General features: G+C 39.7%; 2 protein-coding genes across 7 annotated transcripts in view; one reads left to right on the top strand and one right to left on the bottom strand.

Annotated features, from left to right (window-relative positions):
- Positions 1 to 8851, top strand: part of LOC121911388 (stromal membrane-associated protein 1-like) — a 112580-nt gene extending 103729 nt beyond the window's left edge. For 5 of the 6 annotated variants that reach the window (XM_042432796.1, XM_042432798.1, XM_042432797.1 and 2 more), the window contains 2 exons: positions 708 to 943; positions 5317 to 8851. In XM_042432796.1, the coding sequence (XP_042288730.1) occupies positions 708 to 943; positions 5317 to 5463 (383 nt within the window). In that variant the 3' untranslated portion in view covers positions 5464 to 8851. The remainder of the gene's footprint in view (positions 1 to 707; positions 944 to 5316) is intronic. The other variant, XM_042432802.1, reaches the window with a different exon arrangement.
- A 93-nt stretch (positions 8852 to 8944) lies between these two features.
- b3gat2 (beta-1,3-glucuronyltransferase 2 (glucuronosyltransferase S)) overlaps positions 8945 to 22838 on the bottom strand; it is a 55246-nt gene continuing 41352 nt past the window's right edge. The window contains exons 3-4 of the mRNA XM_042432803.1: positions 21610 to 21758; positions 8945 to 10847 (exon numbers count right to left, since the gene is read on the bottom strand). Of these exons, the coding sequence (XP_042288737.1) occupies positions 10761 to 10847; positions 21610 to 21758 (236 nt within the window). The 3' untranslated portion in view covers positions 8945 to 10760. The remainder of the gene's footprint in view (positions 10848 to 21609; positions 21759 to 22838) is intronic.

A 22838-nucleotide genomic window follows, 5' to 3' on the forward strand; every position in this document is an offset into this window, starting at 1 on the left:
ATGTGCAGATGACATGGAACAACATTAACATTCATTTTGAGTCATGCTTCTGTCCACCTCATCAGTCTAATATTCACTTTTGTCAGTTTGCTCTCTACCAACTCCTGAGGGAAATATCTGTCTCTTTAGCTGCTAAATGCTCCACTATGTTCACCAGCTAACACTAACATTGTCTGCTGTTTGGTAGCAGGTAGCGTACAGCTTTTAGAGCTTTGTTTAAATAGGGTGCATCATTAATAAATGGCACAAAAATGTGAAAAATGAGTTGTTGAAAGTATTTACATCTACTGTGAAGCAAAGTTAAGACAGTTCCCCGCTCTTTGTAGGCTCTGTAGTTTTAGCATGAAAAAACTACATTTTGTTTTGTCTTGTATGTGTATTTTGTTTCCTACAATGAAGTCTTTAAATGACATGAATGAAGCTTTATATACATTTTACATGAACTTTAGTTTTTAATGTTTTTAAAGTGTCTTAAACCAGCTTGGTTGTGTGGAAGTTTGGCTCTCCAACACATTTTTTATTTGGTCTTTAAATAAATCACTTCTCTATATTTTCTTATATTGAATCAAAGCTACACTGCATTCATCGCAGTTTGTAAGGAAACCTTTTTATTTACTTTCACCCTGCTCGCCTCTCTTTTATGTTTAGTTGAAAGTATCCACAGTGAAAGTTATTAACTCTGTGTGTGTGTTTGCTCTGTGCTCCAGCAGGTATGTACATGGGCCAGCCTCAGATGCAGTTTGTTCAGCAGGGCTTCACCCCAGGCATGGGCGGTGCTATCCCACCCACCACCATGATGGGCGGAGGGGCCATGGTGTCCGGCATGGCTCTGCCCAACGGCGGCTACATGGGCATGCAGCAGGGTGCGATGCCAGCCAACCAAGGACAGAACATGTACAACATGCAGCAAGGACAGCAGCAAGGACAGTGGAACATGAACCAGGTAACTCACAAAAACATATATTATCCATCTAAAGCACACCCTGAACGGTGGTGATTAATTTTAATGTGTTTCAATACATTTTAATGGTAATGATTCATACATTTTAGCATGTAGCTCATTGCAATTCTAATCCGGTTTCTCTGCATATAAATCTTGTAGGAAGCACTTAGCTGTGTTTCTAGTAACCTAAAGAACAGTCTCATAAATAGTGCACTTTTCTCCTACACCACCTGTGAAAGTGTCACAGTCCTAAAAGTTAATTTATGGTCTAACACAATCTCCTGCTCCCTAATTCTGTGCACACCCCTTTATCAGTAATGACCTCACCTCTCCAAGAAGAGCAGGTTTAATCAACTATTCAATCTTTTTAATAACCAAGGTTATTGTACAATAATATTTAAAAATTCTGTCGTGTCACTCCCGTTTGTCCCTTGTCCCATGAAATGATTAGCAAGTGTATAATGAACTCAGCGCCATTAGGGAGTGGTGGCAAAGTCATTTAAAAACTTGGAACCAGCTTGGGCGGGCACATAACAAGGTAGTGTAAAATAATAGTGTTAGTTAACAAGAAGCAGTGTCATTCAACATGTGATTTAGTTTATTATTATTATCATTATTAACTCTGTTCAGCTCATCAGTTTTGCAGCCAGCGATTAAGCATGTGATTATAGCCAGCAGGGTTGGAACAACATACAGTATGCAGCCAATACTGGCCCTCTAGTTAAAGTCCAGTCTGCTCCAGTCAGTGCTGCCCAGCTGTAATATGACAGATGCGATGCAGTTTGATCGATTTGAAACAAACAGAACCAAGGACTGCAGCTCAGCTCCAAAGTGCTCACCTCCCTTATTCCCTGTTGGACTCAACAGCAACAAGCTGAGTAACAAACAGTAGCTGCAGAGTGTATTTACAATTGAAACTAGCTGAGAACTGGAGTAGCTCTGTTAGCAGGTCAGTCTGTTCTGTGTCATTGTCTTATATTCATGAACTGTCTCCTCTATCTGGTATTAACATGTGTATGTATGTAGATAATGATGTCTGACCACTGGCCTCTGCATTTGCATCTGGTATTAATAAGCTTTCTTATTATCACAGTTCTGCACTGTGACAGGATGTCAATATGCAAATGAGGGAGGCGGATCTGGCAGACAAACACGGTGCATTCCAGGTCAAGGGAGTGATGCTGCTGTAAAGGCACTACTTATTAGTGTTCATTTTGGGACCCGGTTTTGATTTAGTTTTAGTCGTTTGATGAAAATGTACATTGGTTTTACTCCAATTGTTGTCATTAGATGTTTTTTTATGTTTTTATGACATTATAGTCTAGTGTTTGTCTCCTTTTTAGTCTCATTTTTTTCATGCACTTGACATTTTTATGTCCTCTAAGCATTTTGAGACAACAGCTGTCTCCATCTTTGTTGTGTACAGTTACCACGGTCACAGGTGTCATTCTTGTCTATTGCGAGGCTTGTGGAAAAAGTGCTGTTAACTTGTTCACACACACAGTGTCCATGTCACTCTGCTCTGCAGAAACAGAGTGACATGTTTGAGCAGAAGTGCTCTCTCCACTGCAGAGCAGCTGTTCATTCAGAAGCTGGATTCAGTCCCCTCTTCACTAAAATACTGCTCGATGTCTGTGTTTACCTTGAGAGGACAATCTACAACATTAGACAACATTAACTATGTGACATTTTTAGTGAACATGTAGAGGAAGATTTAAATGGTGACTGCTGACATTAATCTAGGAACTGACTAATTCCCTCTGATAGCAACAGGAAAGATAGCCGACTGAACATATTACAACATATTGAACAACATTAATGTTACATCTGCATCCACAGCACTTGATAATATTACAATAACTCACCTTTTTATAAATGTGGCTGCCGGCATCTCATTTGTCCAGCTGTATTGTTGCTGCTTCTTGTCTAATTCTCAGTGGATTGTAGATGAATTTAGTCCATAAATCTGTTTCTTCCAGGAAGTGGATAATCTTACTGACAGAGACAGAACATTACTGAATGCAAGATGCTTTTTATTAACGGTGGTGCAACAGGTCACATCAACTTCTGAACTGAAGATATTTCTAGGTGGTGGAAGTGACTGTGTTACTGATCAAGAGCTACAGTGAGTGAGTAAACAGATGCATGCAGGTTGTTGAAGAAGACTTTGAATTACAACAGCAAATAATTTGTTGGTCCATTTGTCCATCACATTATTCTTTTTATTCCTTGATGAAAGATGGAATACATTTCATCATAGTTCTTGTTTTCAATAGTTAATTTTTATTTAGTTTTAGTCTCATTTTCATGAAAAAAAGGTCAACAAATATTTTTTTATTTCATAATTTTGGTTGCCGAAATCAACACTGCTACTTTTTTCTTCCTTTACTGTGGAAGGAGTGGTCTGTAGATAGCAGAAGGAGCTGGAGATAGGTGACCTTTCAACTGGTTGGGTGGATTGTTTCAGTAGGAATGTGGCCAAACTGTGCAGATTGTGATGCAGTCACAATGTAAGCCAGACCAAAACCAGATGGTCTGGTTCAAATGTCCGACTGCAATATGTTCATTGTCCGTCTCCAGATAAGATATCCATATACGGACCACTGATGTTAACACCAAGTTTATATCTGCTCTTACTTCAGACTTTTCATTTCAATCCAGTAATTGAACCAAACTGACCTGGAATGTTTACAGTTAGTTTACAAAATGAAGCTGTGCTGCAAATTAGAGATGTAATTAAACAAGACGCTGATTATCAGCCCAAGTGGAACCACGACTCTGTTAATAAGAACATCAGCTTCTCTAGATTCATGCTAAACAATACAACTAGTTTGTTAGTTAGCATGAAAGGAGGAAACTTTCACTTATAATGCGTGGCATATTCAATTCTATTCAATTCCATTTTATTTATACAGCGCCAAATCACCACAAAAGTCATCTCAGGGTACTTTTCACATAGAGCAGGTTTAGACTGTACTCTTTAATTTATAGAGAACCAACAATTCCCCCATGAGCAGCACTTGTTCTTGTGCAACCAAGAATATCTTCATATTCATCATCTAAAAATCATGTAGCAGCACTTTATATTCTCATTCAAAAAGGCAAAAGGGAGAAATAAATAAAAAATACAAATAGTGAAAAGTTGTGAACATGACTAAACTCACCCGCACAGTGACATGAAGCACATACAGCTGTATCCATAGTGGATCAATGCTGGAATGTCAGTCAACACATCTGTCTAAGCTTCCCCTTCATAACACACACACACACACACACACACACACAGCTTATATACAATCCCTATTGTGTGTGTGTGTGTGTATGTGTGGTTGCACTCAGAACTGTTGTCAGTGTCTTGACAACTAGGGAGGTTAATAAGAAATCATAAATCACCACTGAAGTGCGCACACACACACACACACACACACACACACACACACACACACACACACACACACACGTACATCACTGCCTTTGAACAGTCAAGGTGGGAGGTGGATGAAGAGTGTGTGTGTCTGTGTGTGTATGAAAATACATTCACTCACACAGCGAGTATATATCAGGGTGAGAAAAGACAAGACAAGAAAACAGGAGTGAGGAGAGCGCTAGGGAGAGAGAAGATAAAAATAAAAGGGGAGAAGAGCAAGATGTGAATAAAGGAAAGAAAAGAAAAGAGGAGAAAATAGAGGAGAAGCATTGTCGCTGTAAGTGAGACAGATGACATTAATTAGGCTGCTGCAAAGAGAGGTAGAGATGAACAATTGCAGACAGGACACTCCCACACACACACACACACACACACGTGCACACAGTCTCGCTCACATACACCTTTTTATTTAAAAAAAAAACCTTTCAGGAGCACACCCATTATGTCTAATGGATGGAGCTGACAAAAAAGTAACACCTGCTTAAGAGCTCAGTACAAGTGTGTGTGTGTGTGTGATTATGCATGTGTGTCTGCCAGGACAGGACATACATGCAACCAAGCACTTGTTCATCAACTCACTATTCCATCACATCTTTGTGCACAATGTTTGCACGCACACACACACAGAGCTCTTAGATGAGCAGATAAGCGAGGAGCGCTGCACCAAGGCACATTTATAATGGATAAGACAGAATGGAAGGAGGAGGGCGAGCAGGGGAGCAGAGGAGGTGGATGGGGGATGGAGGGGCAGGTGATGAAGAGTTAGAGCAGAGGAGTGGGTAAAAAGCGAGGGATGCAGGTTAGGGAGTGGAGCTAAAGGATGGTGAGCCCCACCCCACCCTCTCTTGATGTCTATTTTTGCTCTGATGAATTCTAACAGTCTGTCCTGATCTTTCTGTCTTACCCTCTGTCTTTCTTTTTGTCTCTCTTTTCTTTTCTCACTCAGATGACCCAGCAGATGTCAGGTATGGCTATGAGTGGTGGAGGGCCAACGCCAGGCACTTTTAGCCAGCCAGGCGCTCCCGCTGCTCCCGGTTGGCCCGCAGCTCCAGCGGCTTCCGGCCAGACCCTCAGCACTCAACTGTGGAAGTGACGAGGAGGACGTCCAGAGGATGAGTGGAGGGTGAAACAGAGGGAGGTCACATGGCAACAAAACAGCCAAATGTGCTCCCATAAATCCATCTCCACAAATCTCCAGCGGACAGAACGCACAGCAGGGGCAGTTTGACTGCCCTCCCAAACCCAATTCCCCATTCACCATGGTTCCTTTAAAAAGCCAAGATGACATCTCATTGGACAAAATCTCTCGCTGGAAAAAAAAGAAAGATCGGCAGCTGTCGTGTCCCGTCTTTATTCAGTTTCTTTTTTGATTTCCTTTGGTTGTTGTTGTCTGTAGAGTAAGACAAAAACAGCATAATAGACAAAAAAGAAAGCTGCTGGACCAATAACAAGTGTCTATTATAGTAATGTTACAATTATATCATTACCCAAATGGATAGTTAGTGAATAGTCTTTCAGTACCTGCAGTAGATATGGCTATCTTGTGGTTGGTCTATGCTACCCTGTCCCCACCCCTCTCTCTGCTGTGTATATTGTAACCCCCTCCTCCCCTCCTCTCCTCTCTGTAGGCGAGCAGAGCCTCGTAGCAGATAATCGTCTGAGCAGTACTGTATTTATGTGAATATGATGTGAACCTCCCTCTTTATCAGAGCCATAGGAGAGCAGTCGATGTTTCGACTCTCAGCAACTTTTGTTTGGTTTTAGTTCTCTCCATCGTGTGACACTCCACGGGGGGAAATTATTTGGAGACGAGGTTCTCCAGTTTACTTAAAAGTATCCTGTGAAGTTTAGCTTTGCTAAATAGGGTTTGACTGACATGGGTTTAAAGCTGCTTATACAATAAACGTTATTTTGCACTGATAGTCATTGTCATGAAACTCTCCTAGAAAGAATATTCAGAGTATTACGTCAAACAGTGTCTCACAATAAGCAGTTTTTTCCCCTCAGCTACCAGGTGATATTAATTTTGCCTGACTTTTCTTTAATCTTTGCTTTTTTATTGTGATATATTGGAGAGATTTACCTCTCAGTCCTCAATTAAACAATTTAATTAAACAGTGTGAAAAGAGGGCATCTCTCACTGTTTGAATCCCTCCCAAGACATGAATAAAAAACATATACATGACATACAGATGCATGCACATGCAACCTGGGAGAAAAGGCTTGCAGGTAGGGCCCGGCAATTATGGTCAAAAACTACAATTTGTTTTTATCTGCAGTTCTTGAGAAATCTGAAGCACTGAATTCAGTTTCCTAAAAGAAAGATCTGTATTAAAAAGTCTACAATTTCTTACATATTTTGTTTGAAACACCTATATTATAAGGCCTGCTTGTGAAAAACATAACTATGTGAGCAGAAATAACAAAAGAACTACACCACATGCAGGGCTTAACTTGAACTTTGGAGAGAGCCAGGCTAGCGGTTCCCCCCTGCTTCCAAGTATTTATGCTAAACTAATCATCTCTTGGCTCTAGCTCCACCTGGCACACAGATATTAGTGGTATCAATCTTCTCAGTAATGTTTTTCATCACATTTTATTCAAAGTCTACTCACTAATTTATCTGCCTCTGCAGTTTGTGTTTCTTGCTATCAATATGATAGCTGCAGGTAGCTTCTAGCTAGTGTAGCTACCTGACTAGCTAGACTGAAAAAAGTAACATTTGTACTCTGTTCAGTCCACTCCCATGGCTTTATCTCGTCAACAAACACAAACGGAGAGTGCAGATCAGTGTGTAGAATATGTTTTCAGTCTAGCCCTTGTGTAGATGTTTGCCAGATTTGCTACAAGATAGCTAGACCCAGCTAGCCACCCTGAGTTGCAACAGTCCTGAAAGCCAGCTGTCACCTAAGTTACTCTTTAACTGAAAGTAACCTTTTGTGCACATTGTAGTAATTCTGTTTTTACAATGCAGACATTTTAAACATGCTTTTAAAGCAAAAACGGCAACTAAGGTTTTGCTTTTCTATTCTAATATTCATTTATAGGATGAGTTTTTAAACATCTGTCCAAGGACTACAGATGGAAAATAGCCCCTTGGCTACTTGGTGCATTTACAGCAATGTTTATTAATGTGCACTGTCCCTGTTAAATAAACCAATAATTACATAAAATTTGATTTATCACCCAGCCTTAGTACCAAGTAGACATTATTTTGCTTAGAAGGGTCAAGGACCAAAAAAGGTATGAAAACACCACCTGGCCAGTTAAAAATATTGTTATATTGTATCAGCAGACATGTATGTATTTATCGGTCCAACCCTGTTTCTCAAACTGCTCGATGGTTAAAAACAACCCCAGACTCCAAATGTCAAGGATTCCCTTTAAGTCTCAGTAATTGCTGGGCGGCCCTCCGGTCCCTTGGGTGTCTTTGGTCGCCACTCTGTGGTATTTTGAAGTCTTTTAAAACCAAACGAGCTGGGTTCACTGGAAACTGGGCTCCGACCCAGTTAACACATTCCTTGTTGTTGGAAATGAGCTGTTTCCCCCGCGCACCCCGAGGCAAATTAAAGCACCACTGGAATCACAGCGGTTTGTCTTACTGCACTTTAAATAGCAGAGCAGGTACTGTATCTCTCGCTGTGATGCAGTTTCGTCTCTCAGATCGTTGTCGGGGAACAGCAGAGATAAGTGAGCTGTCACTTCACTTCCAACTGCAGGGTATATCCACCAAACTTTTTTTTTTTTGTTAAATTATTTTCAAAACTGGACCATTGTGACACCCAAAATGTTGCCCCCTTCATATACGATGCTGTAACTGTATGTTCTGCCATCTGCCATCTTTATTGTGGTGTTTTGTTGTGTGCAGTACAAGAGAAGCACAGTTAGTCTGAAGCAAATAAACCTGGACGACCAATCAGAGGGCTAGACTGGCAGGTAGAGGATGATGATGAGGAGGAACAAGATTGGACAATGCTTGCAAAAAAGGGACCTGTATGAAAATGCTGGATGGGTCCCGTCATCACTGTCCAGTCCTTGTTTATTGCATCTAGAAGAGAGAATGATGGACAGTGGAGCAAGAGTAGAAATGAACAAAACACGCACACAGAGCTACAATCACACTGCCGAACGCCGGTGCAGAGATTCATGTCCATATGTACAGGGTCCCTCTGCCATGCAATAACTGTAGCGCTCTGTTACTCACGTGGTTAGTGTGAAAGACACAAACATATTCAATAAAGCTAATGTCCTCCAGGTTTATTTCCAATGTGTTTACATTTTCTGGTGCCTAGTACAGAGAAAAAAGTGGTTTCCATGCATTAAATAGCCAGGAATTTTTCTGTGTTCACCTTTGTCCAATGACTCTTTTAACTGTAAAAGTACTGTTTAATCTTTTGGGAATTTTATTAGTTTGCTCCTTTTTTTTCTGTTCTAAGTTTTACCAGAGGGTCATTTGGAATAAAGGCTGTTGAATCCTGGAATGAATTCTGTTTTTATTTCCTGTGTTTACATCATTCATGCCCCATGTAACCTTCAATGTTCAAGCCAATACTGGCGTTAAAACACAGTGATGAAAACGGTTCTCTACAGATTTGAGCTTTGAAACTAGCGGCCTAACTCATGTGGTACTCAGTACTCAGTTCATTCCTTTTCATTCCTCTGCTGGCAGGCGTTTTCATTTGAGGTGAGTTTTCTTTGTTGTCGGCCCACAGGCTACATTATTGATGGAAGCTTGTCAGGAGAGATGTTACTTGTTACTTCAAGTCGACCGTTTTCAAACCCGATCACATACATAGAGGAAGGCAAAGGTTGCTCCAGTTCATTATATATGATCAGTTCAGGCTGATTTAAAGGAGAATTATGTAGCATTTAGGCATCAATAAATCATTACCACGTTAAGCTTGACACATTAATGTGATTCATTTAAACAAAGAAAACCAGTGCTGGGAAATGTAGCTGCTTCTGTCGGCCTCTGATTGGAATCTTACATGTGTGAGCCACCATGAAAACATGAAGAGGGTACTGTTTTTCCAGAACAAATACAGCAAAACTTTTAGCAGATCATAAAAGAAGTGAAAAATTTCCTTCCAACATTTTAGTTAGCTCAGTAAAAGAGGTGTGGTCTTCTTAAATGCTTTCTATATGGATATCATATCTGTGCAATAAGTATGGAGCTGGAATTGGGACATTTTAGCCTAGCTTAGCATAAAGACTGGAAATTGGGGGAAAGAAATAGCTTGATTTTAATGTCCAAAGTGTAAAAATATGTCCATTAAACACCCCTAAAGATAACTAACAAACTCGTTCTATCCTATTTGTTCACATTCACAAAATGTAAAGATGATGATGTTTGGGGATTATGTGTTGAAACTACTTTTTAATGAACAGTTTATCCATCACACTACTGTGCTGCATCTACAGCAGGTTGCCAGGTACAACCATTGAACACAGGTTTTGGTTTTTGGTGTCTGTACAGACATGATGTTACCAAACCTGGCAAACTCACTGTGACGCCAAGACATTGGGATATTGTGCATAGTCACTGCGTCTGGCTATTGTTAGCCAAGAAAAAGTTACTGCACGGAACTCCCCCTAAAACAACACATTTTACATTTCTGTTTATGTACATATAAACAAATGAGACATTATGTGTTACCAAGTCAGTTTTAGAGGTGTTGGTAGGCATATCTTTAACCTTTGGAGAGAGCCACACTAGCTGTTTCCTCGTGCTTCTAGTCTTTTTGCTAAGCTAGGTCAACATGTCCAGCTCTGTACTTAACGCAACCACATGAGAATGGTATCAATCTTCACATCTCACTCTTGAAAGGAAAGCAAATACGTGTATTTCCCAGAAGGTTGAAAAATCCTTTAACATAGAGAAATTCCAGCATTACAATACCACTTTCATAAGCTATAGGCAGTTATCAATTAATGTATCTGGACCAGGCGCCTTGTTTGTTTATGGTAATTATGTCACAGTATCACAGTTTGACAATGATGTATGAATTATTCAAAATTACATTAATGATGCAAAATGACTGACATGGTGCATTTAAATTCAGCAACATGATTTTTTTATATATATATATTTTCTACATCAATATTTCACTTTTTTTACACCAGCAAGCTGTGGATGGAGGAAATGAGAAGTCCAAGTCGTCTCAGTTTGTAAAATGAACATATTCAGTGCTGTCCATTTCTCACAAAGCATGTCTGACAGACAGCCAGAAGTCTTGAATCATGCAACTTCTCAGAGGCTCTGTCCATCGTGAACAGATTGTATTAATCCGATAAGGAGGGAAAGCAGGGTGCTGTCATCAGTTCCGGCCATGAGATGATGAGCAGCCAGACCCAGCTTCTGGTTTTGGATCTGCTCCTCATCTCGTCCTCTCACACCTCGATGACTACAGTGTCCTTCCGATGTTTGGGCTCATTTGCGAGGTGTGGTTTCTCTGTGCGAGTGTGCCAAACCAGCACCTGAAAAAGAGACAAAGAAGGGGATGAAGATGAATTAGAGAATCTGCTGACAGTGGAAAAGCTGGGTACTAAAAAAAGACTGAACAGGCCGTGTGCTTGGATAAATACGGCAAAGATGCAGGTGGATGGCAGTTTTAGTGATACAGTGGAAGACTCAAGATTTAAGTTGGTATCTTCTGGATTTAGGCTTCTGACACCAGATATTGTGTGGCACAGATTTTTTGTGTGTGTCAGTGAAGAAAAATGCCTGAAAAGGCTTTTAGGGAAATCATGATATATTAAAGCTCTAAGTCAGATTATTCAGTGGCTCTTAAAGGCTCAAAAACCTATTTTCTCAAACAGCTTCTTACTCTGAGCGATGGGGTCATGAATACAAAGGTTTCTGCTAAGGTTTTGGTTTGGTTTGAAGTAGGTGAGGCTTTGTTAGAGAAAAGGTGATGTCACTTGCCTCAATGCAATCAGGGCTTAAAATGTGGACTAAAATGTGCTGACGGTTGTGGGGTTGTTTACCTGTGTTTCCACCATTAATGGCCATTGACATGAATTCTGATCAAACCACACCCACACAGCACTAATACTTTTTTGTTGTTGTTTGTTGTTGCTTGATGGATAATTCCAGTATATTACAACTATTGTTTTGTTCTTCAAGTTAAAGGTCATGTCTTCATAAGCAGGTTCCCATTTTGTTTGTATTTTACACTTGCTCACAAGGACTCACAAACACAGGTATGTATGCCCTTGAGTGATACAAACTTCTGCCAATGTTTTTACACTATTCAACTGATTGATGGTGGTGATAGCTTGTTAAGAAATGTAGCAAAACACCAGCAGAAGGTGCAGAAAAAGAAGACTGCTGGCTAGAAAGCATGGATGTAAACAATGTACAATGTATTTTTAAAAATAACCTTTGCAAATGATTTATACATAAAGAAAATGCATTCAACTCATTTGTTAGACTTCAAGAATACACATAATGCATTTTGGTGAGAAAAAGTGAATGTAAATGTAACTACACAGGGTTCCTTTGATTGCTGTGATCTAGGAACGCAGCAGTGTTCAAGGGAAAGGGATGCAATCAGGCCAACCACCTTGTTAGTTAGTTAAATTATTACCCAAACTGTGCATCATACATGTCCTCCACAGTTGACCAACTTGACGTGATTAGACTGAATATCATTTGGACCAGCATGACTAGGACCTGGATTTTGATTGGTAACAGTATAAGTTACAGTATGAGAATGTGACCCAAGTTGTAATAAACTGTATCCTTCAAGACAAACTTCAGAGCAGGCCTGAAGTTGAAAAAAGAGAGTACATCCATAGTGAGCAACACTTCCCTCGTTGAAAAACACTTTCTGAAAATAAAAAAGGTTTCATTCCTTGATGATTCTCTGATGAAATATCTGTCAAATGAAAGACTGCTGTACTCTGAAGCTGCTTTGAAACAGATATTGCTTTGTATCGTCCTGCTGTTGAATGTGATGCTCACCAGTCTGCCAGGAGGGATTCCACTCACAAGAAACAGTCTGACACCTCCAGAAATGGATCAAATCAAAAGCAGCACGCACATCACTGCAGCTGTTTGTCTTGTGTTTGCAGCCAATTTCACAGCAATATATTGGTGAGAAAACACTGCAACAGATGCAAAGATTGATATTTTCCTAGAGCGAGGGACGGATTTCATTTCTCACAGATTCAAGTGAGGTTTTGAGTAAGGATGTGGTTTTTTTAGCCTATAGTTAATGAGCCTATAATTCAGGTGTATGACATTTCTGTGTCCAAAGCAATACACACACACACACACACACACATACACACACACAGAATCGCGGTGGCATGATTTATTGCTGGCTGTGAATACTGCTGCTGTCTCTGGGCTTCTTCAGGTGGAACATGTCACTTCCTGCACGCTGTGCTGCTAATTGGCCCACTTTGCATATCTAACGAGGCTAATGTAGCAGCCACTAAAGCATCACTCCAGAGCTGTGGGGAAAATGGTTCTGTATGTGTGTGAATGTGTGCCCGTGTGTGTGTGTGCACGCACCAATTATACAGTCAGAGTTCCCTCCCTGTTCCCCTGGACTCACACTCCTCTCTGCCTCCTTCTGCACCAGTCTCTTTCTCCCAGTTTGCTCTCGAATTTTTTCACATTCATCACATAACACTTTTTCTCTTATGGCTTTGCTCTTGTTTTTTACCTCTCAGTGGTCTCTCCTGCTCTCTCTTTCTCTCTCTCTGTTCCTCCCTGAGGCAACTTGGAGAGAAATTGCTTTACCAGGTTATAGTTTTTTTTCCCCCTTAATAGCGTAAGAAGACAGCCTTGTTTCTCCCCATCAGAAGGAGGAATTTGAGGAGAAGCAATGAAAGGACAATTGGTGGAAGAAGCAAGTACCAATACAGCAATGTAAAAATACTCCATTCCAAGTAAAAGTCCTGCATGAACATTAAAATACAGTATTAGCAGCAAAATGTACTTAAAGTAAATATATTCATGTGGTATATGATATTATTAGATTAGCAGCATGTTACTGTTGTAGCTGTGGGAAGTGGTGCTAGTTTGAGCCACTTTATATGCAGTTAGCTAGTTAAGTCCAGTGGCTCCAAACCTGGGGATCAGGCCCCTCAAGGGTCACCAGATAAATCTTAGGGGTCGTGAGATGATAACTGGGAGAGGAAAAGAGAAAAACAAATATGTATTCTTTTTTTGGACTGAATTGTTGCTTTGTTTAGAAAAATATTGGGTGATTTTACATCTTTGGGCCTCAAACAGTCATTTATATGAAACCATGTGAGAAGTTTAGAAGGGAAATGTCTATTTAATGGAACTATAGACATCTGAAACATGACATGGTGACACAACTATACATCGATTTTTTGTAAGAGGTAACGAAAAAACGGTTGGACACCACTGATTTAATCTTTAACAATGGGTTGTATTTTCTAAACTTACCATATCTTTCCTATTTTTCTTTCTTTCTCTCTAAATAGTAACTATAGCTGTCAAATAAAGGTAGTTGGGTAAAAAGTAGAATACTTAAGCACAGTGCCTGAGTAAATGTATTCAGTTATTCCACCAGTGATAATCAGGTAGCAACAGTTTCCAGTTTTGTCTAGAAATGAACACAGATCTTGGGTGAGTGCACTTTAATTGCAGTTTATTGTAACTTGGATCTTATTTTCATAGCTTTGGCCCTGGATCTCCTCTTAGTTATTTAGAACCATGAAGACTACAGTAAAACTGTGCACATGTATAGTAGGTCAAAGTTTAAGAAAAGAAGTTGGCTTGTAAACCGTTGAACGTTTACAACACTATGCCTTCTACTATGTCTGCCTTCCACAACTGTTTGGCTTACCTGGTGGTTGGTTTAAGACCTGTCTGATCATCTGACCGCTTATGTTTCTTGCATGTGTTTTTAGAGATGTCCAAGATCTCAGCAAGGGACTTGGTGAGTACAGTGTTATTATTACCAGAAATACAGGTCACTCTGATCTTTCTCTTGCTCTATCAAGTAAACAAAGCTATTACTGTTCTCTTTGCTAATAAAAAAACAGAGGAAACTGCTGAATTCATGTTTAACAAATTGAACAACTTGTGAACAAACTTTTAAACTTTCCTTAAAAAAAGTGACAGCACCTAAGAGATATGGTGTCCAAAATTACAAAAATAACACCCAAGTTGACAAAAACAATCTCACCACTAGGTCCATTAGTAGCTGTTCTGGAGCTTTCGATCATATCACACAATCATCCTCAGCAGATCAGCAGATAGAGTTTTCCCAGTTGTCACAGAATATTAGATGTTCAAATTTCTGTATTTCTGAGCACTTTAAGGTAACTTGAGACTTCTTTTGTCAACTGTTGTTTCCAGGTTCAGGTTTGAACTTTCAATCTCAAGATCCAAGTTGAAATAAAGTGCAATTATCCTTTAATGGGACAGACAGAAAAAAATGCATCACATTTGTAAATCCACTCAAAATGCATTGTGGATCAGATCACACAAAACCAGACCTAGTAGTGGTCAGAAATGCATTCAGCCACATTAATGAAATAATAATTACATTTTGCAGGAACCTGAGAGCCAATGCAAATGGAATAGACAGCAGGATAGTTTTTCAGTCCATGGCAGCAGACCTCCTTGTGTCCCTTTCCCTCTGTGTCATTTGGTCTGTCTTCTTTTTTAATCTCCACCTTCAATCAATCCATCTATCTCTCCCTTTTTTCACTACACAGGCTCTTACTCTCCCTCCTCTCCTCCTCCTCTTCTCTGTCTCCTTTTCCTCCTGTGCTATCATCTGTCTCCATCTGTTCCTGCCTCCCCCTCCTTTCTTGTCCTGTCACTGCTGTCTGTTGCCATTACTCTCCTGCTCTAACTACATTACAGCTCCTGTCAGTCGTCTCCAGATACTGACCAGGCCATCTGATGGGCATTTCTGCCCTCCATTGTCAAGGTCGGTATTAAGGGTCTGTGATCTGATCCTAGATACCTTCCTCAAAGCAGACAGAGCCTGGAGTTAGGGTGTGTCACAGCTGCTGGAAAGGGCATCAATATTAAATCATTTCCATCACAACTGTGCAGACCAGCCTGAATCAACCAGAAGATGTTTGGATATATCAAGGTGACATATTATGCTTTTCTGTGATTTTCTATCACTTTCATACTATTATAATGTTGGATATCTATGATAAACAGGGTCAAAATTTCAAAACTTGAGGTGGAAGTACATAAAGGTGCTCCCTGCAAGTCAAAAGCCAAGGTTTCAACACAATGTTAACGCTTCATTTGTAAAGTTACCTCTGCTTCCTACTCATAATGACATCAGATTGTTTGCACATTTTTGCATATTTCGGATTCGAGCTCAAACATGTACGGATGTATTTGAGAAGCTGGAATTTTGAGTAAAGATATAGAAAAAGTTGTGAAATCCTACTCCTATAATTTGTTTTCGTAGCCTCCCGAGCTCCTGAGAACAGAGCGGGCTCCTCGGGAGGGGGGCCTTAAAGAGACAGGAGCTTAAACAGCCTGTTTCAGACAGAGGCTGAACTGAGGGGCTGCATATATAGTTGTATAAGAAGGAGTTTTTTGAACTGTAAATCATGCAAAGATATTCCAGTAGGGTCCCAGAATATAGATATAGAGCTGGAAGTGTGCATGATATGTCCACTTTAAATCTGTCGAGCACAAGATGGAGAAGCTGTGATATTTACAATTTTGTGGGGATTTAGCTAACCGATCAACAAAACAATTTGGTTTATTTACATGTATGTACTGTATCTTTTGTCTGCACAGGAGAAAATGTCACCACACAATGATTTATTAGTGGTCTGTCTGGACAGTCACTGGTTGTGATTCATTCCCTGGTTAGAGAAGTTCCCAATTGACTGGAAAGAGTAGTTTGACATTTTGAGAAATACGCATCTTCCCTTTCTTGCAGAGAATTAGATAAGAAGACTGATAGCACTCCCACCACTGTACGGTAAATATGTAGCAGCCAGTTAGCTTAGCTTAGAATTACGAGGGAAACAGGGGAAACAAAAGCAGTTTACCAGCACCTCTAAAGGTCAAAATTAACACATTATATCTAGTTTGTTCAATCTGCACAGAAATCAAAATGTAAAAATGACACGTTGTGGTTTTACAGGTAGGGAGGTGTATTTCCCAAAATGTCAAACTACTCCTCAAGTTGTACTAAAGCTTGATTTAGGCTACTCTTAGTACAACTCAACTTTGCATAAGGGATTTTTAGTTTTTTTATTAGTTTTACTTGATTATATTTTATTCCATTTTATATTAAATTGCCTGTATAGTTGTTTTTTGTATTGTTTTTTTTTTTTGGAATAATTTCACTTTCTGTACACCCAAATCACTAATCAGTGATGATGTCATCTCTAACTGCACAAGCACATTTCCTGATGTCATCACATTTTCTCTCTGGGTGATCTAAACCCCAGTATGTTACAAGTCACAAGAGTTATGATGTCACATCTCACACTTTCTCACTGCAACTACATAAATGATGATCAGTGATATCATAGCTTCATCCTGCATACACTGTCTGTCACATCTTCTGACTACACAACAGTGGCCTTATGAGTGATGATGTCACATCCCGCTGCTTTTTTAACTGTGACGTGATAAATGCTAATATCACATCCTCTTGTCTGTGTGGCACTGGGTGATGACTGATGATGTCACACCCTGTTAATGGCCTGTATTAATATCAGTGGCGAGGCAGCTCCATTATGGTAATGGGGCTGATAATGATGATGATAGTTTCAACACAGAGCTGTCTGCAGCGGCAGCAGCAGCCAGTTATAAATGATGATCCAGCAACACAGGAGGGTCTTTATCCTGTTCCCTGCAGGAAATGTTTACCCATAACCCACCAGGGACTTACAGTGTGACCTGCATATGCTAACCAGTGAAATTAGATTTTTTATTTGTTGATTCCAGGTGAAGCAGCAGCCTCCTGTACTCTTCTCCACAAAGAATGGAAATACTATTTGCAATGTTATGAAAGATTAGTTCATGCAGTCTATTGGCCTGAATATTTATCAAAAGAACTAAAAGCCTATGAAGCCTTGCCAGCGCCCCCTACATGCTGCAATGTTCATCACACCCTACAGCATGATATTACTGGACCAAACAAACAACATCCTCACAGTTGGGTGTTCTTAGAGCTTCACCATCAGCAGCAGTATAGCACGAAACTAAAGCCCTGACCATCTGCTGCCTCATTGGACCCCCTTCATCTCTTAATACATCCACTCTCATGTACACGTAACTAATTCAACAACTTATCATATGCATCCGTGTTCAGCAAAACACACACATTTAAGCAAATATTACAAAATAAACCAATCTGCCAAGTATGTTTTTTAGTAACAATCTGAATTCTCACTATATTTCATCTCTCCACATACTGTATAACTGCAGTGAAACATTATGACTATGGGTTTAGCTTGGAGAGAACATCATTTTAGAGTTGAAATGATTAGTTGATTGATAGTTTAGTGGATTGACAGAAAATTAATTTGCAACTATTTTGTTCATTAATTAATGGTTTGAGTCATTCTTTCTTGCTCCTGTCTTTCTTTTTTCTTCTTGTAGCCTCACTTTTTTGGAAAGACATGATTGGCTGAATGATCCATCAACATAAGTACGATTACCTCATCTGAAGACAGATTACTTTTGTCCAACCCATCTCCAGGAGTGGACTAAACCATGTGCACTTTTGGGAGGGCAGAAGCTAGCTGACAGGCTCTACTGTTGACACAAACAATTGTCTGTCAACAATAATGATTACTTATAATGCTAATAGCAGAAAAATAGCAGAAAAAAACACTCTTAATTATTTGTGTCTTGAGAGCCGTACTTATGTTTGAGCCCTTGGTAGTTAGTTCCACTATTCCCTCCACTGTGATGCCCCTGAGCACAAGTGGGAGCATGCAAGTGTTCAGCAGTTTCATGGCGATCTGCATATACTCATAACAAATCCTGAGTATAAATTGACGTTTTGGCCACAGGTTGAAGCAACTGTCATGTAAATCAGTGGCAATCAGTTTTTGAGATAGCTTGTCATGAATCAGTTTTGACCTGAGGGTGGTGCTATGTAAATGTCATTGAGTCACCAAAATCACTCAGAATCAGCCTCTAGGTGCTGAGAATTTCATAGCAATATGGCCAGTAATTGTTGATGGATTTGGTCTGGATTTAAGTGTCTGACAGACCTAACCTAGTTCTGGACCTCTGAATCACTGCCCACATCACATTGCCTGGGTGGATACGTTAAACACTGTTGATTGGTTAGAACAAATTAACATCTCCTCCCAAACAGAAAATGGCTTAAATGTGAGCTGAAATGATTAGTCGATTGATAGTTTAGTGGATTGACAGAAAATTAATTTGCAACTATTTTGTTTATTAATTAATGGTTTGAGTCATTCTTTCTTGCTCCTGTCTTTCTTTTTTCTTTTTGTAGCCTTTTTTTGGAAAGACATGATTGGCTGAATGATCCATCAACATTAGTACAATTACCTCATCTGAAGACAGATTACTTTTGTACCCAACCCAACTCTCGTAGCAATGTGGCCAGTAACTGTTGATGGATTTGGTCTGGATTAAAGTGTTTAATTGACCTAACCTAGTTCTAGACCTCTGAAAATGGCTTTAATGTGAGCAGGATGTCAAGCTAAAGAGTGAAGTAAAACAAAATGCCAATTCAGTCTGAATCTCAGTCTTTGATGGACCAACAACACAATCACCAATATAGCCAAAAACACGATCATGAAAGGAATTTACAAAGCAGTTTTTAAAATAACCCTTAAACACCTGTAAATGGATTGAGACTTGTAGACTTGGTGCTTGTTTGGAACATCTGGGGACGTGACACTTTTAGCTCACGTACGCCTTGAAAGATAAAAAAAGAAGTAATAGAATCCATTTCTCACAAAAGTCCTTTATGGCGGCTCTGTGATGGTTGTCAAGAGGATGAGTGGCTTCATAAAACCAAGTGCCAACAGGGGCTGTGGTGATTTGAGATGAGCTGCATCGATCTAAGCTGTCTAAGCACAGAACTAGAATTGATAGCGTTATAACACCATTTCTATCCAATTCAAGCTGTGTGTGTCTAAGTTTAGACTACGCCACGAGCTTAAAGCATTCATGCTGCCAATAGCAGGGAGAGATGCCCCATGGTTAGTTACTGCTGTGATGGTAGCCTTTATTATGACTGCAGTTTAATATCTCCCCCACACACTCACACACACACAATAGATTAAGACTGATAAATTGTGCTTTTATTAAACCCCAGTCTGTGTCATCCATCTCCAATATGCAGGTCAGAGCAATTTGATTACATACTTATTATATAACTGATCACCCCCGCCCTTTGTAATCAAACCACATATTTCCTTGTTGTTTAAATGAAATGTAGACATGACTGTCAGCACTTAAAAAACAAGTGTGAGGGCACGAGTATGCATGAATTTAGGGGTGTAAGGCAAAGCTACTCTCTGAATATAATAAAAATAAAATATCTGTATTTGAATTTATAGTGGAGCTTAAACTGGAGGTTTTTAGAAATTGTTTTTCAAATTGTGTACACTGCTTAATTTTCTTTGTAAAATGGTTTTCTACTGGCATTTATACTCCTCATAAGTGTATGAATAAATTTAAATACCAAATAACATATCATTTTAACCATGTACCTAAATTTATCAAATAATACAGTATGATTTGTATTTGAACCCTGCCTTCAGAAGAAGAAAGAAAGTCAATCTAAACTCTAAATCTCAGCAGTATAACTGTTGAGGATCTGGGCAGAAATGAATAATTGAAATAGAACAGGAAGTTTTAAAAGCGAGAGTACAGTCAGAATTGCATTGGGCCAAAATAGCTCATGTAAGTAAGGCCACATGTAAATTGTGTATGCGCTATGTTTTGGTTTGAAGTGCACATTCTACACAAAATCCTACACTGACCAACTAATCTGGTGAAAACTGATGAAAAGTTATTGAGGATGAACTGAATATCAAAGTTAAAGGACAGGTTCACAATTCTTCAAGTGTGTCTTAAAACAACAGTAAGGTGCCTACATGAACAATGAAAGAAGTTTTCCTCACTGTAATCATTCCTCCTGTTCATACTGACTATTTAAAGATCCTCTTCAAATGTGCTTTCAATGTAACTGATGGGGGCCAAAATCCACAGTGTGTCTACACAGTCATTTTGTCCAAAAATGTATTTAAAGGTTTATCTGAAGCTTATATGATGCTTCAGCAGTCTGAGTTAGTCATATCAAGTGGATATCTGCCACATTTACAGACTTTTTAGTATCAAATTCCCTCTTTGTGTTTCCCTGTTGAGCTGTGGTGGAGGTATAGTAACAAAAAGAGGGACTTTGGCACTAAAAAGACTGTAACATTGAAAGATATTTACTTGATTTGACTCATTTGGAATCTGAAGCTTCACATTAGCTTCAGATAAACTTTTAAATATGTTTTTGCACAGATGGAGGACTGTGGATTTTGTCCCCCATCACTTACACTGTAAGTGCATTATGAAGTGATCTTCTAATGATCAGTATGAACAGGAGGGATGATTAAAGCAAGAAGAACCTGTTTCAATGATCATTTGGGCTCTTGCCTATTACTTTGAGACAGATTTGAAAAATTGTCCTTCCTTTAAAACTGTCTACACCTTTGTGTTTTCAGCCTATAGCATATTTATATAAATTTTCACACACCTGCATCAGGGAAAATCACACTGCTTTCCATGACCTATCAGTTCCTGTTTACACTTTATAGACATCAATCACCTGGACTACTTTGATACTTAAGAAAAAATCTGAATCTGATGACACTGAGCCAAGATCTTAAGATCCTGTCACCACTGTCGAGAATGATTTATCAATGTGTGTATGATGTCAGTGTGTTGAGATTTGACTGAGTTATGACTCTGAGAAGAAGTGTGATGTTGATGCCAAACTGTGTACATCAGGTCAGTGGAGGAAAACAAAAATATAACTGCAAAAGTTCCAATGCTGTATGTATTCATATTTGTTTACAGCCCTATAAGAGACCAAGACTGGCATTATATGAAACAAATGGCAAATGTCCTTGACTTCAGCATGAAGCTGTGAGCTACTTTCATGATGGCACAGATGCTCGCTCATGTAAAATGAGGCCCTTGACCCACATTGTTGCATAGTTAAGAGTATACTCAATCTGTTACCACGGTAACAGTGGTACCTTAGTTACTAACCCGGGTGCAATTGTTGGCCTTGGGCTCCAACTCAGTGACCTTGGTGATCTGCTTTAGGAAGTCGGACTCCTGCATCCCCGGCTGGGAGCCACGCCGCTTGAACTGTGCCCTCGGGTTTGCCAGGATCACCTGGAGGTTCACCGCGAAACCTGAGGGAGAGGACGCAGGGAGGAAGAAGAGGAAGGGAGGGGACAAAGGCAGAGAAAGGGTGAGGAGGTTAGCCAGCATGCATTAAAAGCACATTATGAGACTATTATAATCACACCAGAAAATGATGGAGTGCGTTAATGTATCTAATGACTATGATATGGCTGATATGAAATTCATTTACCACAGGGGTCTACCATTCCCCTGTGATAATTGCACTGTAGATGAGAAGGAAGGGTTTAGAAAAGCATGAGAGGGAAGTCAGAGGGAAGTCAAAATGCTCATGATTCCAAAGCAGAGGTGGGTTTAATGGTTGGTCTGCACTCACATTTAATCAATCTGATTAGAACAATTGGTAACTGTGGGGGATAACTGGCTATCTGACACTACCTAATTACTTTGGAAGCAAAAAGTACTCTAATGGTCTGAGAACCATTAATATGTTTGAAGGTTGAAAAGTAATTCTGATTGTGAGATTCGGAAAAAAACAAAAAACAGTTCTATTGCTGCAATTAATGACCCAAATCATGTGTTTGCATTGGAAAATCAAAGATGACTACACAAAAGCTAAAGCTAAACCCTGCTGCTGTACTTTAACCTTGTCCTCATCAATGTGTGTGTGTGACGAACACATCATTCACACATCCGATGTGTTGTCTGACCCCAGGGCAGAACTGTGGAGGTGACACATGATGAGTCTCTTTTACATCTTTTTGCCCCCACCTCTGGCTGACTCTTACTGATGGAGCAAACTGTTCAGAGACAGAGCTGTGAATAATGCTGGAAAAAAACAAAGAATTGAAGGGACAAAATACAGAAACACCTCATCGATGAACACTGAGTAAATATTCTGTCCCTCTTTGTCTGGTCTCTATTCTTCTGCCAACAGTCGGCAGTTTGTCTGTGTGGCATGATTGTTGTTGCCACATTAAGTCATTTTGCATTTTTATTGACTGATGCTCGTAAAATTTAGGACTCTGGCCTCTGTGGATCTCTATAAGCCATCGGTTTTGAAAACATAAAACTAGTGATTGTCAGACCTCTTTCAAAGCTGACTAATGCTGGTAATTGGCCCACAGCTC

This window comes from Thunnus maccoyii, chromosome 14 (genome assembly GCF_910596095.1).
Source record: "Thunnus maccoyii chromosome 14, fThuMac1.1, whole genome shotgun sequence".
NCBI lineage: Eukaryota > Metazoa > Chordata > Actinopteri > Scombriformes > Scombridae > Thunnus > Thunnus maccoyii.